Here is a 23,853-nt window from a genome sequence, read left to right as displayed (position 1 = left end):
AGAATTGAATAAAAGCGATAGTTAAAAAGAATAAAATTTAAAATTAAAAAAAAAAAAAAATTAAGACAGTGTCTGTGGCTGCTGGGATTCGAGCCCAGGTCTCCACGGCCACAACGTGGAATTCTTACCACTAAACTACAGCCACTTTTGTCAAGTTTTGTCTTTTTAGGCTAATATCATCATTTGATAAAAGATGCTTCATCCCCTCTTTCTCTCTTAAATATGCACTTTCAAATCATTTATAATCGCTCCAAACAAACAGAAAGAAAATCCGCTCTTCCTTCCTCGTGTACATGTGGAAACAAACATGTTTATAGACTTAAAATCTTTTAACATAAATAAATTTCAATATAAAAAAACAATATGAGTTTCTTTTGAAAATTAACTTTTTGTTCAATAGTATTAACTTATTCATCAAGAGTGTTAATTAAAAGTGATTTAATTAAGTATTAAAAATAATATCAAGCAAATTCAATAAAAAAAACTTTCATTCGTATAGATATTTATTATTAATAATAATTATGATATATTTAAATAATTTTTTACATATTTCAGTGATTAAAATATTTTATTCAAATAAAAAATTTAAAAATAATAAACTTATATGAAATAAAAATATTAAAAATTAATCAATCTAATTTAATATTTTTAATTTAATATATTTAAATATCTCAAATTATGAAATTACTTATAAGATTATAAAGAATCAAAGCTTACACTCTTCCACTCTTCAGATATATTGTTAGCTCCATGACTGAAGGTGATGAAACTTGACAACAAATTGCATAAGCTTAAATTTCTTCCTGTAAATATAAATATATTTAATTATATAATTTAAGAAAAAAAAATACAACAGTTAACATTATGGTTTATAAATTAACCATTGTTTTAAAATATACTATGATTCTTTGTAACATATATTTAATATATGTGCATGCGTATTTTAGCGAAGAAAGTATAAGAAACAAAAGAAGAATAAAACATGGAAAGGGAATTAACTACCTCCACAGATTAGTGGAACTAATATTATATATTAATAGACAGTAGGTAATCATAAGTTATATGCATCATTCACATTCTTGCAATGTGAACCACAAAACCTTTTTTTCTCTACTTAGACTTGGTTTGGTTCACGGGTACGTAAATCTCTTATTTATTTAATTCTGGTAGAAATTTTTGTTAAAAGTGAATTTTTAGACCTAACTCAATCCTACAAAATCAGTTTGTAAGTTAAAGTCTATATACCACTTATATATTATAAATTGACCTTATCTCTAGTCGATGTGAGACTTTCAACAATTTTGTTTAAATAGTTGCATTTGATCCTATGAGTGTATGAAGCATCCATTCCAGCGTGAATTTGCATTTGATGCCGACAAATGAAGAGACATAGACAGAGATTAGGGTTCTACAGTTAAAATATACCTAATAATAATAATGTTGCATTATTCTATGGAATCTATATACTCTATACAAAATGTTATTTTAAACCTACCCCTCACCTCTTTCTTTTTTAAATCTATAACATACATAAATACCTACCTTTTCTCCATACTGCTGTGGAAATAAAAAATTAAATTTAATATCAGCACTATATCAAATTATTCAAATTTTTATTCAATCCATCACCCACATTTTTTGTCTTATCTTAATATTCTGTATACTTTGGTGCAAATACATAGAATGTGACTGTAAAAAGGGAATATAACAGCCTTTTCCCAACTACTGTTTTGAATTTCAGGCCAGTGAGAATAACCTTCTTTATCACAACTTAGCACGAGAGAGAAAAATAATAGCTTAAAGGTGATGAATACTGAAGTACTGTACTTGCACACTAACACATCTCAGATCAAATTTTATGGATATTGCATCTCTCCTTCTTCATTATCATGTTCGCTATGAGTATATAATCATTGCAACTACCTTAATACTTTCACATTCTACAACCTAATTAAATGATATAATAATGTGAATTGAAATTTTAAATTAAAAAATAAAAATAAATTTAATTAAGATATTATTATTTTAAGAGTATATATACTTTTTGTTTGAAATGGGTGTGACTGCATTACCTTACTGCTGTTGTAATTGGCACAGTACTTTATAATTAATGTTATAGTGTAGTGTTGGTTGCAAATTTGTCACTCATCTAGTATTGTGCTGTTAATAAGCTTGGCGATCAAAAATAATCATCACAAAATGACCAAGGACACTACAAAACAGGAAAATTATATAGCAAAAATGTAAATTGAATTATATATATATATATATATATATATATATATATATATATATATATATATATATATATATATATATGTAAGTTAAAATTGGAAGTTTAAGGATTTAAAAATACAAAAATGTAAATTGAATAATAAAGGTATATAGCAAAGTCAAAATACAAAGTCATAGATTAAAAAACCAAATAATATGAAAATCATAGTTTTTAAATATTAGGTTTATGTTAAATAATTAACCAATTCAATAAATTGACTAAACCGATTTATACAAACTAAATTTTAATATAATTCAATTCATATTCAATTATCAAATTGTAAGATTCAATCAATTCCTTATTCGAATTTTAGTTTCAAAAATGCAAAATTGTTATCATAAAGAACAAAACTGAAACCAGGAAATAGAAGAACAACTCAAATCAAAGAACAATTAATGTAAAATTCAATTCATATTGTTTGATATATGTATTGAATATCTTAATATGAGGTGTTTAGTCTCCCATATTCAATATCAAAAACAAAAATAGAGAGAAAAATGAGAAAAACTAAAATTCTAAACATTGTGAAATTAATTTTTGTGTGTTGATAAGCTCTTAAACTAGGCTTTAAATATGAATATTAATGTTACAAATTCTAAAAATTAATGAGCTTAATTAGGTTTAGAAACCCAATTAAAAATGTGCAAAACGAGCAAGATTCATTTATAGCAAATATGCCTAAATTTCTAAAAATTGTAAATAATAATATAGAAATCCAAATCCAACTATATTGATTTTGAAGTTATGAAAGTGTAGAATTCAATGCAACTAGAATACGTAGAAAATGATATTTATAAAATAAGTCATGACCAAAATAATGAACTAAAATATATGAAATTAAAGTATTCATTCATAAATCCAATTCATTACTAATAATACAAAATGAAACAAAAGCTAAAAATAAAACAAATAAAAAATGCAGTATATATGTATAGTAAGTTAGAAATGTATATACAATATACTATTAAGAAAAAAGAAGGATTATAGAAGGAAAAGAAAAATACAGAGGGAGAGGATTGAAAGGAAAAAATATACAGGTGATACTTTTTTTGTAATATGCAAGACTGTTAATCCAAGGCTAGACTAAGCTAGAGAAAAAACACGAATATATAATATAGGATGGTATATAAGGAACACAAGCAAGTGCTAAAAGAATTGGTGAGGGAGAAGGTTTAAAGCTCTAAGAGGATACATCGCATGTTTTTTTTTTATCCTAGTGGTAATTAAGTATTAAATATTAGTAAATGTGTTAATTTGATCAATGATTTATGGACTAGTTTTAAAGTGGATTAGGATAAGGACTAAAATGAACTTAGAGTTTGCTCATATTGAAGTTTTAGTTAAATAAGCTAAATCAAATGTTGAATCGAGTTGATTCAGATCAAAGTTTTACTTGTGCTAAGCCTATATAAAAGTAAAGATAAGTTGATTCGGGCCAAAAATTAAAATTAACTACCTCAAGACAAAGGTTGAAACTAATTAGTCTAAGGTGAAGATTAAGATTAGTCAACCAAAAACGAAGGTCAAGACAATAAATCAACCCTGAATGGAAGTTGAGACGAGTGAGTCTAATACGAAGATCGAGATGAACCAACTTAAGATAAAATTTGATACGAGCATGCTCAAAAAAATAATCAAGATGGATAAGTCCAAATTGATTGTCAATAAAGTCAACTTAAACTTAAAATCAAAATAAATTATTTTTAAATAAAAAATCAAAATAACTTAAACTAAACTGATAATTATGTCAAACCGGTAGTCAAATATGAGTTCGACTAAATAAATATATTAATGATACAAAATTCTTATTTACACAAACTCATGATTATTCTTTACTATTATAGATATATGATTTTTTTTAGTACACTAATTCTCTGCTTTAAGAAAAATTAGGCATAAAGACTGAATGCAGGTTCTTAATATGACTTCACAATGAAAAATTCTTTTTGCACAAACTCATCATTATATTTTACTATTATCTCACTTTATAGATATTTTGTTAGAATAAAATTAGAGAAAAAAATTATATTTTTAATTCAACACGATGTTGTAATGTTAATTAATATAATTTGTAGAAGGAACTAATTGAAAGACTTAAAATATAAATTTGAATTATGTCAAATATCATAAAGTATAACCTATCATCCAAACCTGATCATAATAATTAATTTTGTTAAATTTTATTTATCCAACATTATCTATTAATCTAATTCAACGTCAAGTTTCTTCTTATTTGATCAAATACGATTATTTGATCAAATACGATTATCTGTTACGAATCAAATGAATTAAACCAATAATGAATATAATTTGATGTCAAATCAAAAGCTCAATCGAGAGGGAGAAACAATGAAGCATAAACTCACATCCTTCAAACACACAAAAGTAACAGCGCGCGGAAGAGAAAGAAAGTTCCACTTTGTAAATATTCAGGAAGAAATATTTACCATTTTTTATATCATATTACTTGTTTATTGCATGATATTTTATTATGTGTATGTAAAGTGTCCCTAATCTTATTTTATTAAATTATTATATATTCTTCTTAAATAATATTCAATAAATACAAAACTTAAAACTTTAAATTAAAAAAAAATACATCTCTCTATATATAATTGATCTATAAATTAATATGTATAGGGTTAAATATGCTTTTAGTCCCTATATTTTGGGATGATTTTGGTTTTAGTCCCTCTTTCAAACTAAGGTACAATTTAGTCCTCCAACTTTAGAAAGCTCTGGTTTTAGTCCTTTTTATCAAATTTTTTTAACTTTATTTGCTGTTTCAAGCACGTTTCATTATAGCATTTGGATTGTTTACACTGTTTGACACATTTTTGCTTCAATGTTAATTGAGAAACGTGTTTGAAACAACAAATAAAGTTAAAAAAATTTGGTAAAAAGGACTAAAACCAGAGTTTTCTAAAGTTGAAGAACTAAATTGTACCTTAATTTGAAAGAGGGACTAAAACAAAAATCGCCCCAAAGTATAGGGACTAAAAACATATTTAACCCATATGTATATGTATATATGCATATAAAATAAAAAATATTATGTAACACAGGTAGATTCTCTCTCTCTCTCTCTCTATATATATATATATATATATTAATTCAATAAATAAATCATGAATATTAATTATATGTAAATTATAAATAAGGTAAGACTAACTTTAAGAATAGGTCTACTCAAGTTTAAATTAATCTCTAACTTCATGTTTTTCCAAGGGAATTTAAATGAGAAAGTCTCACTTATCCTGATTAAAGACTTATACTTGCCTTCACAACAATTTATAAATGTATATTACTACATGTGGATAGTTGTTCCTCACATATAAGATAATTTTCTACATTAATACGAATTACATTTTGGATATGTAATGGAATGTGAATAATCTAAACAATACCATGATTTTTAATGGACAATCAACACTCCTCACACTTTCTAATTATTCGACCATAATATCTCTAACGAGCCTTATTCTCGTTACTTCCACATATACGAACTCAATATACACTATACCGTTAGAGTAGTCTACCTCTGAAAATATGAAATAAAGTTGTAGTGCTAGAAAAATATGTTTATAACTATATATGCAAGTAAACAAACACTGATGTATAAGTATGGTTAAAACTTTTGTAAAATATTGATATATGAAAATGAAACTGAAATATGTTTAATAAGTAATTAAAATGTTATACTTTATTTTAGAAAGTATATAATTAGGAGGTCACAAACAATATTAATAGAAAAGAAGAAAAAATGTTTGACATTTAGGAGACGTGGATTGAGAAGTCAATAGAGTTGGTGGGGGAATCACTTAGATAAGAGTTGGTGATGGTGAATTGATTGAATTTTGGAAGGACAAATTGGCAGGTGATTTTATATTTAAAACACATATTATAAGTAGTAAAATTTGACGTTAAAAAAATGTGTAATGATATTTTTATAAATATTTTGTCTAATTTAACGTCAAATCATCTCGCAACAAAAATTAATTTGTCTTTTGAAATTTAAAAAAAAGTCAGCGTTATCTTTTTCTTGAAAGTTTGTGTATAACCTCCCACTAAAGTGTAGCGATAGTATTAAACTTGTAGGAGTAACTTTTTTAATCCATTACTTTATCTTACCATTATATTGCTCGTTTTTGACTAAAACTTTCATTCTCCCTTATTGTTTCATATTAAGATTGGTTTCATTTAGTAATCATTATTGTGTGTTTTAGATGTTGCTTTTTTTTAGCTTAATCTTCATTTTGTAAATTTCAAATAATCATAACTTTTGTTTCGAATCTTGGATCGAGACACTCCAAAAATGAAAGTTTTTGGAAATGGAGTGATGAAGTTGTTGAAATTTCAAAACATTCATCGTTTAAGATATGTTTTGTATTTTCTGAGTATTTTTCACCTATTTTTCTATACATTACACTTTTATTTTAGATATCTATTCTACTTCTAAAATTTGAGAAATTTTTGTAGTATATTCTTGCATTTAATGTTTATTTCCATGGTTTTAGTGGGGAAAAATATTTTAAAAAAAAAAACTAAAAAAAAACTCACAAATTAATGTATGTTGTTCCTGTAATAGATATAATTAATGTCTCTTATAAATACAATAAACGTCAATAGATGTGTTTAGAGACAATATCTCCTGTTATGAAATTGAACCTTCAACATATGTAAAAAACTTAAATGAAAAACCTTTTTTATGTTAGTATATCTTCACACACACAAAAACGAAGATGGAAAGATTGTAAGAGAAATGAGAAACCTTAGTTGGAGAAGAAAGTGGTTTAATTGGAAGGTACAATAGATACATAAGATCTTACAAATTAGTTCTTTGGTAAAGTACAAAAAAGTATAAAGGAGACACATATGAGGCATACAAGGTCAAATCTTCCACTAAGAGGGGACACCTACAACAATAGAGCAGAATAAAAGTAATTCCTTATATTGACAATTTTGAAAGATAAGGAGTATATCACAAATGAAAGATGATATGTTGAGAAACATACATATATCAACATATATAGGAATGTATATGTTCTTTGTGCAAACAAGAACAAGAAACTAGTAATAATCTATTTTCTTCGTGTAATTTTTCTAACTTTATTTGACTCGTCATTGGTTACACATTTAGGTTTTTGGTATAAAGAGATTGTTACACATTTTCTACAATATATTATCATCAATGGCTTGCAACAATAATCATTTTGGTTAGATAGAAATAACATCATTTCTAAAGAACTAGAACCAAATATTATTAATTCAAATCTTATCTACTTGATTGTAAAAAAGAGAAAAAAAAGCGCAAAAACTTTATTTATCTTTTGTAGAATAACTTATAGAGGGAAGAAGAAAATAACACGTTGATACACACAAGAAAATGGCAACAAATAAGATGTATAAACAATGAATCACAAAGGAGAGGTTTAATTTACCTATTTTAAAACAGATTACATGTAGCCTTTTTTAATCTCACTATTTTTCTTTTAATCTTTTTACTTTTTTCTAACTATTTCACAACAAGAGATATAAGTAATTTAGTCAGTTAGATAAAATTTGCTAATCACTCCTATCTATTTTTATGTGCACAGGTGTCAAATTTTACAAAAATTTTCCCTGACCTTTCAAACTGAGAAATGAATATTAAAATTTTTAATTATTTATATCATCTTTTTAAAATTATAATCGAAATTATTGGAACCCATCATCCCACTTCCCTTCGAATTAATAAAAGGTTAAATATATGATTTAGTCCTCCTATTTCTTCTCCATTCTCAATTAGGTCCTCATGTTTTTTTTTCCCAATTGTATCCTAATATTTGTAAATTTGAGACAATTAAGTCCTCTCCGTTAACTGGAACTAACGTCCTAGGCCAATTGAGAGGGTTTAATTGTCTCAAATTTACAAATATTAAGATGCAATTGGGACAAAAAAATAACGGAGAAAGCTTAATTGCCTCAAATTTACAAATATTAGTATGCAATTGGGAAAAAAAAAACATGAGGATCTAATTGAGAACAAAGAACAAATATGAGGACTAAAATATATATTTAATCTTAATAAAATGCACACGGAAAGAAAATTGTGATTATACATTTTATCTTATTACTATTTCGATGTTAGTGTTTTTTTAATCATCCCAATGAAAGAAACATTTTGGAGAGAGTTTCACAAGAGAATCAAGCTAGTTTCTGAAAAGATTCCTACATAAGAAAGCACCTTTTAAAAAATAAAGTAATGTTTTTAACCTGAAAAGTTCATTTTATTTAAACCTTTTAAGCCTTTTATTTTTCATTTATGAAACTATTTCTGTGAAAAGTTACAAATTTAAATTTATGTGACTCGAAAACCTAAACCGAGATCTAATCCAAATTTGATTAGATTGGTGCAATTTAATTAGGTTAAATATTACCGAAATTGAATAACTTTTTCAACCTTACCCGAAACCTAAGATAAAGTAATGTACCAAAAAGAAAAACTGATAACCCTTGGCCATCAGAAAAACTACGGAGTCTGAGAAAACGATTGACCAAATACAACTACAACTTCCCTAAGTAAGATCTGTCTTAAATTATTAAACCAAATGAATAATGATGGGTTTGAGAATACAAGTACAATTTCCCCAACAGAGATATGGTTCAAATAATTAACTCAATCACAGTTTGGCGCATGAGTCACATTCGATCTTAACCAAAATTAAATAGTATTGTTTTTGAATACTCTATATTATTGTAAGCAAAACAAAAGGTCCACTAACCTTTTACCGAGGAAAAAGGTCCATACCACTAGCTGAGCTTTACAAAGAATTTACTTATATTCATGCATATTCCCCGAAGGTGTCATGTCTGTGTCTATCCTAAAAGCATAAACACAGTCAACTTGCTGATCCAAGAGGACCAGTATATATAATAACCTTGCTGTCTACCACCATAACCTTCTTTCAGGACCCTTTTTCAAAGCTCTATGCAGTTGCTTTGGGAATTTCCCTCTATAACTAGAATTCTTTGGAGTGACCATAGTCATCTCAAAAATATCACTTAACCAGGGAAGAGAGCAAAACAAGGAAAAAGGGCTTCAACTTGTGCATGGTATCAAATATATATATCAATATATCCCATCTTGTTACATTGTAAAAAGTTAAAGGTCTCTCAAACTCGATTCCCTACCTAGCTAATTAGCTCCATCTCTTTTGTTTGGGGATCTTCAAGGTTTTAAGTAATCATGGAGTTTGCTAGTTTCCATCTTCAGCATCAGCTTCAAGAAGAATCTGCTCACTCTATAGCTTCAGCAACCCCACCACCTGACCCTAAACCTTCCATCACCACTCATCAATCATGGATCCCAAGCAGCATATAGTAAGTTCCTTCACACTCCTTCAACATATGAACTCACTCTCTAATATCCCTTTATATAATAATCATTGTCTCAGGTGAAATTACTATGAATTCTTCGAACCAGGTGTTATCATGTTTGAAACCCTCTTAATTAAATATTAGCTGGCTTTTTGTATTGCTTCTTGGGTTTGTGGTTCAACAGAAACTAACTACTTATGGAGAAGATATGGACATATATAGTAGAAAAGCATGTACACCAGTTTGCACAGAACTCTCCACTACAAATCTTTTAATTATTATAGTCTGCTAGCTGTAGTGATGCTTTCAAATAATACTACCGATCTTGATTTCACATTTTATCATTTCATGATTATTCTACCGCTCTTCTTTGATTCCTTTTTAGTTTTTTCATCTTTGAAACAGTGATATAACATGCACCCATTGGCTTATATCTACGTGTGAGTTTGTTTGCAGCAATGGTTGTAACAGTGGCTTTCTAACTGAGAGCTTTACAAATTCTAGAGAAGTACAGCACAAGCACGCCATGACTGACTCACTTAGAATTTCAACAAGGCAAGCCTTGGGTTTCCACTATGGAAAAAGCCTTGCTCAACAGCCGGTTAGTGATCTCTTTGCAGCAAGAATCAAAGGTGAAATGATGAACACCTCCATGAAGGCTATGGAGGAATCGTGTTCACTAATCCCAATTCATGAACCACGATATCCTCCTAGTTTCTTATCTAGTCTTGGTGTAACTGGTGTAGAGTTTTTTCCTTCGGAGAATGTCTTTCATAATGAGAAACCTATTGATGGAAAGACCATAAGCAAGAGATATAACAACTTTGGAGATGCTAGCTTAATTTCGAATTTACCAACCCTAGATATGACCTCTTCTTTGGTTTCATGTTCTTTGGGTTTAAATCCTAAAATGTTTGATCTGCATACAAGTTACAGTGAGAGTTGTGAAATCCAACCTTGCTATGATGCTTTTGGTCTAAACGAGAACATAGCTTTGTGCCACAGCGACATGCATGGCCGCGAAAATAGTCCATCAAATAGCTCAAAAGTGAGTATACTATGCTTTTTCTACAACTCTTCTCACGTGCAATGCATACAAATACTACGAGCTAAACTTTTCTTGTGCTTTAACATTTATACACAACTTTTTCTTATGTTTATTCGCCAATTTTGATTTTTGCGAAAGTTAAGCAGTAATAGTAATCATTGATCGTGTGTGTTTGAATTTCATACTGTTTAAATCAGGTGTCATGGTATTTCTTTAAGCATAGCAATTAATGGCTAAAAATAATTAGTAAATTTGAGCAATATTTGGAACATGAATTTCGTTTTTACATTCCTATAAACAAAATACTTGTCTTTTCGTTGATTCTATTCAATTGGGTTAGTTAAGTTTTTCAAGTATGTTTCAGATTTCATCATTTGTAACTGAAGTTGCAACGACAAAAAGGCCTAGTAGTTGCTCTCTACCAAAAGAATCAGAGGCCAAAGCTAAGAGGTCAAGGCCATCATCATGCCCTCCCCTGAAGGTAATATCTTTTTATGATGAACACTTATTTAAAGATGATTTGTGTGTCACTTTCACGTTAAAGTAAAACCATGTGTGGACTGATTTTAAAGCAGATAAGAAAGGAAAAATTGGGGGATAGGATTCAAACTCTTCAAAGATTAGTAGCACCTTTCGGGAAGGTAAATAATTTCTGATCTTTAATTAGAGTCTGATGATACATAATGTGTGTGTGCATATCTATATATATTATTGGTTTTTTTACTTTTAATTAGACACTCTAAATAGAATATGTTCTTCAATTTGCAGACCAGTACAGCCTCTGTGTTAAGTGAAGCCATTGGCTACATCCATTTCCTTCACCAACAAATCCAGGTGGATATTCAGACACTATTAGATCAATCGTTCTTTATTGAACAAAATAATTATAACATTGTGCTGTGAGTATAACTATAAATAGAGGTCTTTATATTCTTGTAAGGTAAGGATACACATTATATATATATATATATATATATATATATATATATATATATATATTATAAATAGAGGTCTTTATATATATATGGAAGAGATAATTGAGTGCAACACTTTAGGTGTTTCAGGCATATCTACTAATTAAAATTTTAGACTTTTATAATTAGAAGTTTATATATTAGTTACTGAAGTGAAGCTTAAATTTTTAAAATAAAATAAACTAGAAACATAAAAAGTAATGTTACACATAAATGTGTATGTGGAACCTAGGGCTACTTAATTAAAGGATTTAACTAATTAATAGAAATAAGGGAAAATAAATAAATTAAGAAATCACGTTTATATATTTCTTTCATACTCATATTCTCTTTGTTCACTACAGACTTTGAGCATTCCTTACATGAAATCCACGCAAAGCAATAGAATGGTGCAGCTGGTAAGAAATGCAGATACTTTAATTAGCTTCGTAACTTTCTTGATACTTCTGTTCACAATTTGACTCCTAGGTTAAGAGTAGTCTTAAAGAATATAAATATGATTATTTTAAATATTAGATTATATTATAAAGTGATATTGATTATTTATTGTTTTGTGGGTTTACAGAGTACAAATAAAGTAGATAAAGAAGTGAAGGCAGACCTAAGAAGCAGAGGCTTGTGTCTTGTACCCCTTTCTTACGCATCGTTTATTCATCGTTGTGTTTAGTCATTTTCATACTATTATTAGTAGCAGATACCAGAGATAACCCAAAATTTTAATCAAAGAGGCTTTATTGTGTGCTTGTTTTAGTTTCTGAGCAATGACAAAGTTGCAACGTAACATGTATAGAGCATTGAAAATTAAAGGAAAAAGAAAAAAAAAAAAAGACTCAATTCATGTTATTTCTGTGCTTTAAGCAAATAGGAAAAATAATTGTCAGCTATATATGGTAGCTGTAATTAGTTTACACTCAAATTCAAGTCACTGCATTTTTTGTAAAAATAGCTTTTAATAATGATTTCCGTTTTTCATTTTTATACTTTTCACATAAAATATAAGTCTTTCAAATAACTAATTTGATGAGAAGTTCTTCCATAGCCTCTAATGAAGTTTAGTATTTTAAGCTTCTGATTTTGTTAAAGAAAAACTGTAATAGAACATAACAAGGTGATTTTTCTTTTTATTTTTAAAGTAATTATTTGATGAAAAAAGCTTAACGAACATGCCTATATATTTGATGTAATAATAAGAAAAGAGAGATAAAAAGAATAAAACCAAATATATAATAGATGTAGACAAAATCTAAATGAATTTGTGTCATTACTCAGATTTGTTAATTATATACATTGAGAGAAAGTCCAATCCTTGAGTGCTAGCAAACATGCTTCGGTTTAAGTGTTCAAAATTTGAACATTTTATGAATATAGTAATAAAATGGCATTTGGGAAGTCTTCGGAAAGCCAAGTGTCGAGAACGAAACCCCAGTTAAATTTACCAAACGAACTGCAAAAAGAAACAAACAACAACTTGGATAAACAAATAACTACGTTAAACATGGGTATGTAGTTGTCGTGTACGTACCAACAACTTCTTCTTCTTCTTCTTCTTCTCAACGTAAGCCGCAAGCTCCTCTTGCTTAGAAAGAGACTCCTCCAAAGCCTAACGAGCCGAGACATTATTTTTTTGATGTCAACATTTTATAAAACGTTGTGCAGCAATGTGAATGCAAAGATCATGCATGTGGCTTATTGGATATTAGGTTTTGAAATAAATAATGAGTTATTGATCTGTTTACCTTTTTGGTTGCCATGAGTTCTTGCTCCAATGCATCTGCTCGGGTGATAGCAGCATTGAGCATTTCCTCCTTCTCAGGTGGCATGCAGATGGCGAGGTTGTTCATGTTGCTCATTTTCTCTTCCAACTCAGCCATGCGCTTCATCACAGTCATGAACTCTTGAGCAGAGATTGCAGGGACGGTCATTTGGTCGTTATTGGCCTGCCCCTTGTATTCACCACCGAAGTTGGAGTAGAAGTTGGCGTCTGTGAGCTTCTTCGGCATGTTTCTGGTCATCCTCACCATTGTCACTATGCCCATCACGAAGGCCATCACACCAGTGAAAATTTGTGAGTTCACTCTCTCGTGAATATTGAAAGAATCCATGGCGTATGAATCAGCTGCATCAGTTCCACAAAACACATTAATTCTTCACTTCAGAAGTTGCCTTCAGTACATATATACAAGAATAACCCTTTTGTCATAGACACCACATAACAAGTCCCTGTCATTAGAAATATGCATTACTATAAAATAGAGCCAAACAAAGAAATTTCAGTTCTACCTTTCGTTACTGCATATCGGTCGTTGTCTTCTACCTTCTTCCAAGCAGTTTTTTCAGCTGCGGGGACAAAGTCCTCGTATTGGTAACTCTTGGAAGGAGCAGCCTGGTATATTTTGACAAGGTTTAGTACTTAAAAGTTAAGGAAACAAGGGCCACTTTTATTTATTTTTTCAAGCAAACACTTACAGAATTGTTAATCTTCTGTAAAACAATCGTGTCCCCTTATTCTTTTTATGGGCAAATAATGCATATATATGTATATAATTACACAAGACAGGGTGACTCAAGTTGTTTACATAGTTAACCAGTATACATATACTTAAAAAAGCCTTCTTCCACCACTTTGTACCTACAAGATACTCTAAAGATATTCATTTCAACAATCATCCATTTTGAAGGTCTCATTCTCCCTTGTGCACTGTCCACATGGAGATACCAAATTTTACTTCACAACATCATAGTATAATTATCCAATTTAATATGAGTAACTTTTCCCTGTGCATTAACCCCACTAGATATGTTTTGTGGTAAGGAAGTGACACTGATTTGCCGATTTCCATTGTTAACTGGATCAAGGGTGGTTGTTATGAAAGATGTTATGATAGCATACCTCAGCAAAGACAGAAGACAATTGTGGGGTGAGATTTGCTTCCGGCTTGATAATCTCGTGTTCCTAAACAAGCTTATTGATTAGTTTGGATGTTAATCAATAACAAAAGGAATCAAGGGTTACAAAAAAAAAATCAACAATTGGTTCAATAGAGAAAACTGTGTGTACAGTATCAATGGAAATGTCAAATGAAAGCTATGGCTGTCTCACCTCAGAAATTGTCTTGTCTTCCATGACTGGAGCCTCACATTTCCTTGAACATTTGTGCTCACCATTTTGAACCATCTGCAAGTAAGTATATTACATAGATATATATTAATCACATAAACTTGCAAATGCATGATGGAACGAAAATTGTTAATCGGATGAAAGCATAAAAAGAGGGCGGAAAAGGAAATGCAACTCCACCCTGATTATTTCTTCATCCTTCCAAGGGCCCTTGTCAGAGCGCATGCAGCCTCCATGATCGGCACAAGTGCATTTGCCTCCCAAAAACTCTGGCAACTCACTGCCAAAGCAAAACCATTACATTATAAAGATTAAGCCCAAGGTGATAAACGCATTTGAATACTAAATAACAGCTGTGGAGCAGAAAAAGAACGGAAAATAGTAGCCACACAAGGAAAATCATGATACTACAATGTTGAAATATCCGCTATTATGAACTCACCTCTCATCAATTATTTCAAGCAATTTGCTTTGGTACTTGTTGCCAAGAACCTGATAAGTTTTAGCTCAATCAGATAAAATCTTATTATATTCAGAAACGGGCAGATATTTAAGGTAAGGTGTTTGTTCTCACATGGATTTTTGATGTGGTCTTTGGGTCAAGGAAGGATTTAACAGTGCCCCACAACATTCTGAATCCAGAACCTGCATTGATGATGAACATGCGGTTCAAGGTCTGCAATGAAGGCACCAATTTTATGATATTACAACTCAGTAATCTACAATATTTTGCAACTAAAATTTATGTAAATTTAAGCAAATTATAAGGAAAACGTACTTCAGGATAGTTGTCTCCGTCAATCTTCTGAAGGCATGTGATCAGGTCCCTGGCATGCTTGTTAAAGTTCTTAAGGCCCTGTGACATTAAAACATAGCAAGTTTCCATCATCTTCTAGTATTTTTCACGTTTCTTTTTCTCTTTTTCATATATATCAAGGTTCATTTGAAAGTGTGAAGTGAATGAAGATGGTAAGTTTAATTTGCCATGACGTTTTTAACTTTAAAATTCGATTGGCTTATACGTAAACTATTTGCTACACGTACCACTCCTTGCACATCAAGGATGGTTGTACTTTGATCGATGTGTTTCTTTGCAGCAATGGAGCAAGCTGCGAATTTCAAATCAAATGTTCTCTCGAACTCTTTGACATGGTATTTGATATATCGCTCCATGGTTGTGACTTGCATCAACTTGGTGGCATCGACTTGGCCCAATCTCTCGATGTATACTGGTCGCCCATCTTTATCGACTCCATGATGCCCATGAGGATAATATTGCAACACTTCATCGAGTTCCTTGAATTCAAAGTCCTAAAGTATAAAAGGCACAAAAATGAGTGAGCAGAAGGAGAAAACTATAAACAACTGGGAAAAAAAAAGGGTAAAGTATATATGAAACTAGTAACAAATCCCCTGAAGTCTCACAGATATCATTGTTCAAAAGCAAATACCTCGGTGATGGTGTCAGCACCAAATTCCTTCCTCCATTGAAGCATGTCAGACCACATTTGCTTAGATTTCTCAAGGTCAAATTTCCTGGCCTTAAGGAACCTGTTCAAAAAATAATGCAGGAAAACTGTCAAACCAAATGAGTTAAAAAATGCTTCTCTATTTCTTTACTCTCTGAAAATCTCTGCATATGCAAATTGGTTCCTAAAGTTACCAAGATGTTAACAATAACATATCTGAGTTTATACGTTTACTTTACAACAATTATTTGTCGGAATAGAACCCATGAATGCAAGTTTGAACGAAAAAAATAGTTAATTAGAATGGACTAATCAATGCAGATTTTAATATCAGAATAGCATTGCTGTTAGTATTCACCATTCTGAAATATACATGGCCAAACCTTGTGGAATGAAAGCAAACTATATCAAAACTTTGCTCAAGAATAAGAGTTAAGCAAGAAAATTAAGGTGACCTGAGCATCATGTGATAATCATCGTGCTTATCTGGGAGGAGCTCGTCCAAGAGAAGAGCCTGTCGGAACTCATCAACAGCTTTGGATTCTTCAGCATCGCGGATATCCTCGATTTCAATCGACATGACCTTGCTGGTGCTTCTTCTCCTACTCCTTGTCAAGGAATTCCTCAATTTCTTCTTCAATGAACCAACACGATCACCCTTTTCAAGAGCTGCAATGCCACATCAACAAGAATTGGCTTAGAATTGGAATTAATTTTACATCAACAACATATGTTCATAAACTTGTATTGAAATATTTATTACTCGAATTATCAACAGAAACTCTACCATTCTAAAAATTTACAAAGGATTTAGATTTAAGTTCTGTCTGCAATCTAATTAAAAAAAAGGTGGACAGAAAGAAAGAATGATGGAGATGAAACTGACATGTCTTTGGAGATAGCGGTCCAGACATGGTTCGGCTTCGTGTTTAGCTTGTGCAGGGATTCAGGAGAATTACTTGCTCGTCATACGATACCAGAAATAACGTTGCACTCCCAAATGCCCTGCATGCATGGAAAACCCATTAAACACCAACAACAAAACAATTAACAGCACAGCAACGTGCATGCGATGGAAAACACACGACCCTTTTGTTTTGAAGGGTATTTTTCATCATTATTCCTTAAGTGAAATAAGAAAGGAAAGTGAAGAGTAAGAGAAAGAAGAAAAGAAGATGAAAAAGAATGACCTAATGGAAGCGATGGGGACGACATGAAAGGAAAGAGGGAGAAGTTATAAGAAGAGAAAAGAAGACTGAAAATAGGTTTTTGTTTCAGAGACAGCGAGGCTTCCATGATTGGCCATTGACAAATTCTCCATTTTCTAAATGGAGAAGAGAAGACACAGTCAGAGATGGAAGAAGGAGTTTGGACGAAACTTAAGGCTATTCCATTCATCTCTTCCATGCTAACTTTCTCTTTCTCCTATCTGTCACTCTAAAATGCCTCTTCATTTTAGTATCAACAATTACACAAAATATTATTTAAATTATATATATATATATATTGTAACATTAAATAAATCAAAAGAAAATTTATCTCTTATAATTATTGTATAAAAAGATTTATTGTCTGAAAAAATAATATTCTTTTTTTTTTGTTAAACGAATGTAAAAATATATTATGATATTATTATTAGAAACAATATCATTTCATTATAAACTTGTATAAGTTTTACCATATTAGAGTTTCATGAATAAATAGTTAAACTCTAACTAGTCAATTTTTGTAAAGATACCAATAAGTTATAATAATTAAGCTTAATTATATTTTAAGACAAATTTAAGAAGTTTTAATTAAGTTTTTAATAAATTTATATTTTTTAATTGTGTTTAAATTTTCTGCTACGTGGATGATATAATTATTAAGTGATTGATTATAAGCAACTGTAAAAAAAGTCGTATATGGATACAAATATATAAAAAAAGGTTACTTATTTTTGTTTTGTGATATATGACAAGTGAAATAATAGGTGTAGCACAAGGGAAATAATTTTAGAGGTTGCGATACTCTAGTTTTCTAATCATAACATTATCAACATAAAATATTTAATTGAATTTAAGCAGTTAAACCTAAAATATTGTAAGAACATATTTACTAAATTAAACATTTAAAATTTAATTCATTTAGAAAAATTATCAGATCAATGAAGGGGGAACCACAGTGAGGTTATTTCGCGGTAAAGTAGTAGACGATGTTAATATTAATTATTCTTGTTCTAATATATCAATTTTGTAATTCATTAGTAATAATTTAATATTTTAAAAGGTTTATTTTATAAAAAAAAACCACCATGAAAGACTCTACTAATATTAAATATTATGTTTTAAAAAAAATATTTTAAATATTCTGGTTTTGATTAATTAGGGGACGTTTGGTAAAAGAGGGTTTTTTAGTTTCATTAGAGTTTTTTTATATTTGATTTCTGAAATTTCTTTTAAAGTTTCTAACAAAATTGTTTCAATGACATGGTGAAAATATGTTTCTTTCCACGTTAAATTATTTTTCTTGTAGTAAAATAGAATATTACTCTCGTTAAATCATTTCACGTGATAATAATTAAAAAAATGGATGAAAATTTATGATACTCTTTAATTCCTACGAAACTTATATAAATATTTTTTTTAAATTATAATATACTAAATAAATTTTAGTAATTCCTAATAATAACAATAGTAATTATGTGAAAAAAACAATGTACTAAATGTTTCCTATAATTTTAAGCATAATGTTTAGCAAATTTAATTTTTTTTTATAGAGATATATCACTAATAATTTTCTTCGTTATTTCTCAAGTTAGTTTAAATTTAAATTTTTATGTAAATTAATTTAATCACATGAAAACCTCGGTAAATTTAAATTTTATGTTGGGAAGATAAGTCTTGGGATATCATCAATGGAGTAATTTTTATATGTATAGTGTTAAATTGACTTGTTAAATTATTTTCTTCTTAATTATGAGTTAAGATCTAATTGTTGGTACAAAAATTTTTAAAATTAGATAAAATTTTGTTAATGAGAATAAATTCAACAATAAATTTGAATTATTAATAAATTTCAAAATTTTAATTATCAATTAATTTTATTTATAAATTTTACTGATGAATTTATTATCGACAAAAAAACAATCTATAAATTTCTTGATAATATATTTTATTTACTAACAAAATCTATTAATAAATCCACCAGTAATATATATTTAATTTATTGATAAAAAATTTATTATTAATTATTGATATATTTCATTATCAATAATTATTGACGGATATATCCATCAGTAACTAATGAGGGCGGTGAATGTCATCGACAACATTTTTATTGACAAATTTTAGTTTGTCGATAAACTATTAAAAAATAATAATTATCGATGAATTTTTATAGTTTCTGACAGATAATGATAGTCAATAAATTAAGATTTTTTATAGTTTGTGATATTGAAAAAATTAAGATTATTTGTAAGAATTTGATAAGAGAGTACTAAATAAACATGAATGGTAACAACTTACTTTCTTGAAGTCAAAATTTAAATATAAGTGTAGGTTGAAGTGTTCTTGTAAGAAAAAATGCTATGATGAAAAATTTTGTAAAACATCAAATTGTAAAATAATGAGAACCATTAAATTATAAGATAGACTATGAAGCTTAATATAATATTTGAAGAAATAATTAACGATGTTAGTAGTTTTTTTTTTAATATTTTATTCTAATTTTATTAGCATTGTTATGTCACTTGTTCATGACTTTGTGCTTGTGTGTTATTTATTTTAAAAATTAAATGGTCAAATTGAAAATATTGATGAAGAAAACATAAGTTTTAAATTGTAATATTTATAATAATTATTTTTTAAATTATTTATATTTGAATGTATGTTTTAAGTATATAACTTTTATTTGGTTGTCCTTTGAATTTATATTTTTTTGTTATAATTTTATTTGAATTTAATTTTAAAAACTTCTAAAATAATTTCTTTAAAATACTTATATGCATTCGTGGATACCCACACATTTAAAAAAGGTACTTACTTTATAAACAGTACCCAATAGATAATGAGAAATTTTTTTTAATACAAGTTAGATAATGATTACACACTATTTGTATCTTATCTGATCAAACTCGTTACTATCCTTAATTCTATGTAATATAGTTTTGAAAAATGTATTGAATAACAATATAAATAATTAGTCATGAATAATTCTATTTCTTGATTTTGAGGATAAAAAATATTTTGAAATATTAACAAAATTAGAAGTTAGCTGCCGAACTACCAAGTAAATATATAAATAATTTTTTAGAAGAAATATAGTTGTATAGCCACTTTAGTTGGTTTATAAGTTTATTTAACCCTGATGAAAATTTTTAGCAAATGAATAAATCTCCATATATTTTTAACTTAATTACTCTTCTCATATTTCTAGAAACGATATTAAGAGTGTGGTGATGTGGCAAAGGATAATGTATTGATAATGGTAATTCTTACCATTATCTGAGCTTCATTTTAGAGACAAAATTAACACCCTTTAGTTTATTACTTGCTGAAATCCTCTTTTTTATATAGTTTTAGTGTTTATCTATATTTTGAGTTACATTACATAAATAATACTTTAATCTCCTGTTTTTGATCCATTTTGATGTTAAGAAGATCCTTCATTACATTGAAGAGTCTCAGTGACCTAGAGAAGCAAGAAGATCATCAAAAAGGTAAAAGTTTTGGTAGTTGCACTGGCACTGAGCTGTAGGAAGCCAGCGCTGAGCGCTAGAGTTACAGAGAGCTGCCACAAAGGCTGGCGCTGAGCGCCAGGAATGCACCGCTCAGTGGTGACGCTGCTGATTTGTCAAAATGCCTATTTATTCAAGTTGTTTAGAAGCATTTGGGGTTTTTGGTTCTTTGGAGGCGCGATTTCTCCATGGAAACATCTCCTCCTCTTCCTTTGGGTCTCCTTCTTCTTCCATCTTCCATGTTTGTAAGCTCTAGGGTTCTCCATGGAAGTGGAGAACCAAATTCATCTTGTTAGGGTTAGATGTAGCCTATGAACTCTTGTGTAATGATTGATTGATTCGTATTTATATATGCCTTTTCTATCTATTACTAGTATTCTTGTTTCCAATCTTAAAGCTTGCATGTAATGGAGACGTTCATGACTTGATTTTGGGGCTTCATGGGTTATGGGGATGTAAGATGGAACCTAGAACTGAAACAAGAGTCCTTGTGGTTCACTGATTCCAGGGATGGAAGATGATTCACATGTTGACTTAGATCCTAGTTCTTAATGTGGGTTTTACTTGTTAGATTTTCCAAGGGATTGGAGTTTGATAAGGAAAACCTAGGCTCTTTCACCTAAGGGATTAGGTCTAGAGTGTTTTAGTGGATTGAATTTAGTAAATTGATGGAGAGGAGATGAAAGTGAGTATACACAAGAGTAAATTGGTGAAAACTAACCTTAACATTGTCATTTCATACCATTTCTAGTCTTTTCCATTTCTAAGTGCCTTCAATACCAAAGTCCAACCTTGTAATTATTTGTGAATTTATCTTCTTGCACATATTCTTAAATGATGAATTGTTCTTGAGTCTATATGAGTTATTAATCACACAATTTTCTAGTATTACGAGTCTCTTGGGAAAACGATATCTGGTCTTATCGGTTTTATTACTTGAACGATTTGGTACACTTGCCAATGAGTTAACATATATATGTGTCAAAAATTTAATTATACAGTGGAAATTGAGTTGTTTACATGTAAAGTTTTTTCCTTTTAATGGAGAAGATTGAAGTTTTCCCTAATGAGTGGTTTGGGGTCTCCATTTTCTTATTCTCCTTCGCAATTGGTTGATGAAGTGTGGTTGTAAATGAATAATGGTTAATGAATTGTATAATGTCTCGCACACTAATTTACCATTGTGGGGAGGTTGCAGTTTGAGAGTGGCTAAAAGTTAAAAATGGTGGAAAAGGATTTTGAGGTAGTTACAAGATTTGATTAATGATTTTAATTTTCATTCAACGTATATATTTTTCTTATTAACGAGTGTTTCATGTTAATAAAATTTTTGTTGTTGTTGGATGTTTTGAATAACGGAGTGGAAATGATTATTTTAAAGGGTGCGATTATTTCAAATGGTGCAATGAAGATAACCAAGATTAAAGGGATGTTACTATTGCTAAACAAAGGAGAAAGATCTATAATCTAGAAAATTTTCTTATGGCTTCTAAAAAATGGGTTAAGTTGTTAATAGGGATGACATGTTTTGTGAGTTTGATTAACATAATCATTGTTGGTATGTTGTTTAAAATTTCATAAAATGTTGTAAAAGTGACATGTGTTGTCATTAGAAAGTTATATACTTTGTGGGTTGTAGTAAGTGTAATGTACTTGGTTGTATGCCTTTGTAATGTGATCTTATTAAATGAATGAGAAGTTTCAGCAATATACAAATAAGCATAAAAGTTAAATTCTATTGCAAATACACGTGATATTAATTCTAAATACATTCATAGAAAGCATTGTTCTTCAAAAGACATAATACATATTGAAGTTCCAGATTATATGTCTTCCATAATAGGCCGAAATACATAATGAAGTTTCAAATACATATGGCAGCTGCAAAATGTACATAAATAAAGTTTTATATGCCTTCCAAACTTGGTCCTTCTCTAACGATGGGTCTTACAGTTAGCTAAGTTTGTTGGGTCTATTGAAATTGACATGTAGTAATTTGACTTCCTTCAAATGATATTGTTGGGTTTGTTGAAGTTGGTTAAGTTTCTTCAAGGTCTATAGGAGGTGTGTTTGCTAACAGTGTAGTTGTTGGGCTTGTTTGGTCTTTTATTTGAGGAGCTTGTGGGAATATATATATATATATATATATATATATATATATATATATATATATATATATATATATATATATTATTTTTATGGCCAAGTTGTCTGTACATCTCACATCCTTTACGTGTTTCACATTGTCTTAGTTGTGTTTTATCCTTCTTTAGCTTCCAAGGCTCTAGTCTTCTTTTCTTTTTCAGTCTTCTAGGCAGACCCTTTCAATTGATGCCAAAACATCATAATTATAAGTCATTTTCCATGAATGAGGACAGTTGACAGGTATATCATTAAAAATTATGTTGTCTGAGTCACATAACAAAATATTGATTTCCCTAACATATTTTAATGACCTATTATTCATAAATTTTCTACCATAATGAAATATCACTTCGAAAATTGACTCGTACATCTCAACTATAATATATATATATATATATATATGAGTTTGTTAATTTACGTAAAAACATTTTTTAGTTAGTACATTAGTGTTAAAAAATATCAAAGATATTACATTTCATATACCACTAACACATTAAAAGACCAATTTAAAATGAGACCACGACCTCAACACCCTCAGACATAGTGGACTACCACTCTCAACTAATTCTATAAACAAGTATTAACTCAACCACATTACATAAAAAATTAAAAAAACACAACTTTAATGCTTTGTTCTTATGAAGGGATTTGGGGGAGATGATTTGGGGGGAATGATTTGAGTTGATTTGAGGGTAATTTTGTTGTTGTTTTTTTGAGTAGATTTGTGGGTAATTGAGAGTGGATTTGA

General features: G+C 29.3%; 2 protein-coding genes and 1 non-coding gene across 7 annotated transcripts; 1 reads left to right on the top strand and 2 right to left on the bottom strand.

The window, feature by feature from the left end:
* Positions 1-73: 73 nt before the first annotated feature.
* TRNAH-GUG lies at positions 74-145 on the bottom strand. Its single transcript has one exon. It is a non-coding gene; the product is annotated as a tRNA-His (tRNA).
* Positions 146-9,230: 9,085 nt separating this feature from the next.
* LOC111241943 (transcription factor bHLH111-like) lies at positions 9,231-12,609 on the top strand. Of its 4 annotated transcripts, XM_022782696.1 has the most exons (8): positions 9,231-9,370; positions 9,491-9,637; positions 10,040-10,682; positions 11,047-11,163; positions 11,255-11,323; positions 11,451-11,516; positions 12,001-12,054; positions 12,222-12,609. In XM_022782696.1, the coding sequence occupies exons 2-8, from the start codon at positions 9,504-9,506 to the stop codon at positions 12,321-12,323; spliced, it is 1,185 nt and encodes a 394-aa protein (XP_022638417.1). In that variant the 5' UTR covers positions 9,231-9,370; positions 9,491-9,503; the 3' UTR covers positions 12,324-12,609. The 4 variants fall into 4 exon arrangements, with proteins under 4 accessions (XP_022638417.1, XP_022638416.1, XP_022638418.1 ...); XM_022782695.1 differs by having other exon boundaries at positions 9,231-9,637; positions 12,222-12,608; XM_022782697.1 differs by having other exon boundaries at positions 9,231-9,637; positions 11,258-11,323; positions 12,222-12,605.
* Positions 12,610-12,889: 280 nt separating this feature from the next.
* LOC106765919 (phosphatidylinositol/phosphatidylcholine transfer protein SFH12) lies at positions 12,890-17,184 on the bottom strand. Of its 2 annotated transcripts, XM_022782694.1 has the most exons (14): positions 17,130-17,184; positions 16,699-16,912; positions 16,226-16,325; positions 15,819-16,085; positions 15,553-15,630; positions 15,349-15,450; positions 15,217-15,266; positions 14,955-15,054; positions 14,757-14,831; positions 14,547-14,609; positions 13,937-14,039; positions 13,393-13,772; positions 13,179-13,256; positions 12,890-13,100 (listed from the first exon to the last, which is right to left on the bottom strand). In XM_022782694.1, the coding sequence occupies exons 1-14, from the start codon at positions 17,155-17,157 to the stop codon at positions 13,089-13,091; spliced, it is 1,650 nt and encodes a 549-aa protein (XP_022638415.1). In that variant the 5' UTR covers positions 17,158-17,184; the 3' UTR covers positions 12,890-13,088. The 2 variants fall into 2 exon arrangements, with proteins under 2 accessions (XP_022638415.1, XP_022638414.1); XM_022782693.1 differs by having other exon boundaries at positions 12,890-13,256.
* Between the last annotated feature and the right edge of the window lie 6,669 nt (positions 17,185-23,853).

Source organism: Vigna radiata, chromosome 7, assembly GCF_000741045.1.
Source record: "Vigna radiata var. radiata cultivar VC1973A chromosome 7, Vradiata_ver6, whole genome shotgun sequence".
Taxonomy (NCBI): Eukaryota; Viridiplantae; Streptophyta; class Magnoliopsida; order Fabales; family Fabaceae; genus Vigna; species Vigna radiata.
The sequence above is the reverse complement of the archived record's forward strand: the minus strand, read 5'-3'. Positions and strand labels throughout refer to the sequence as shown.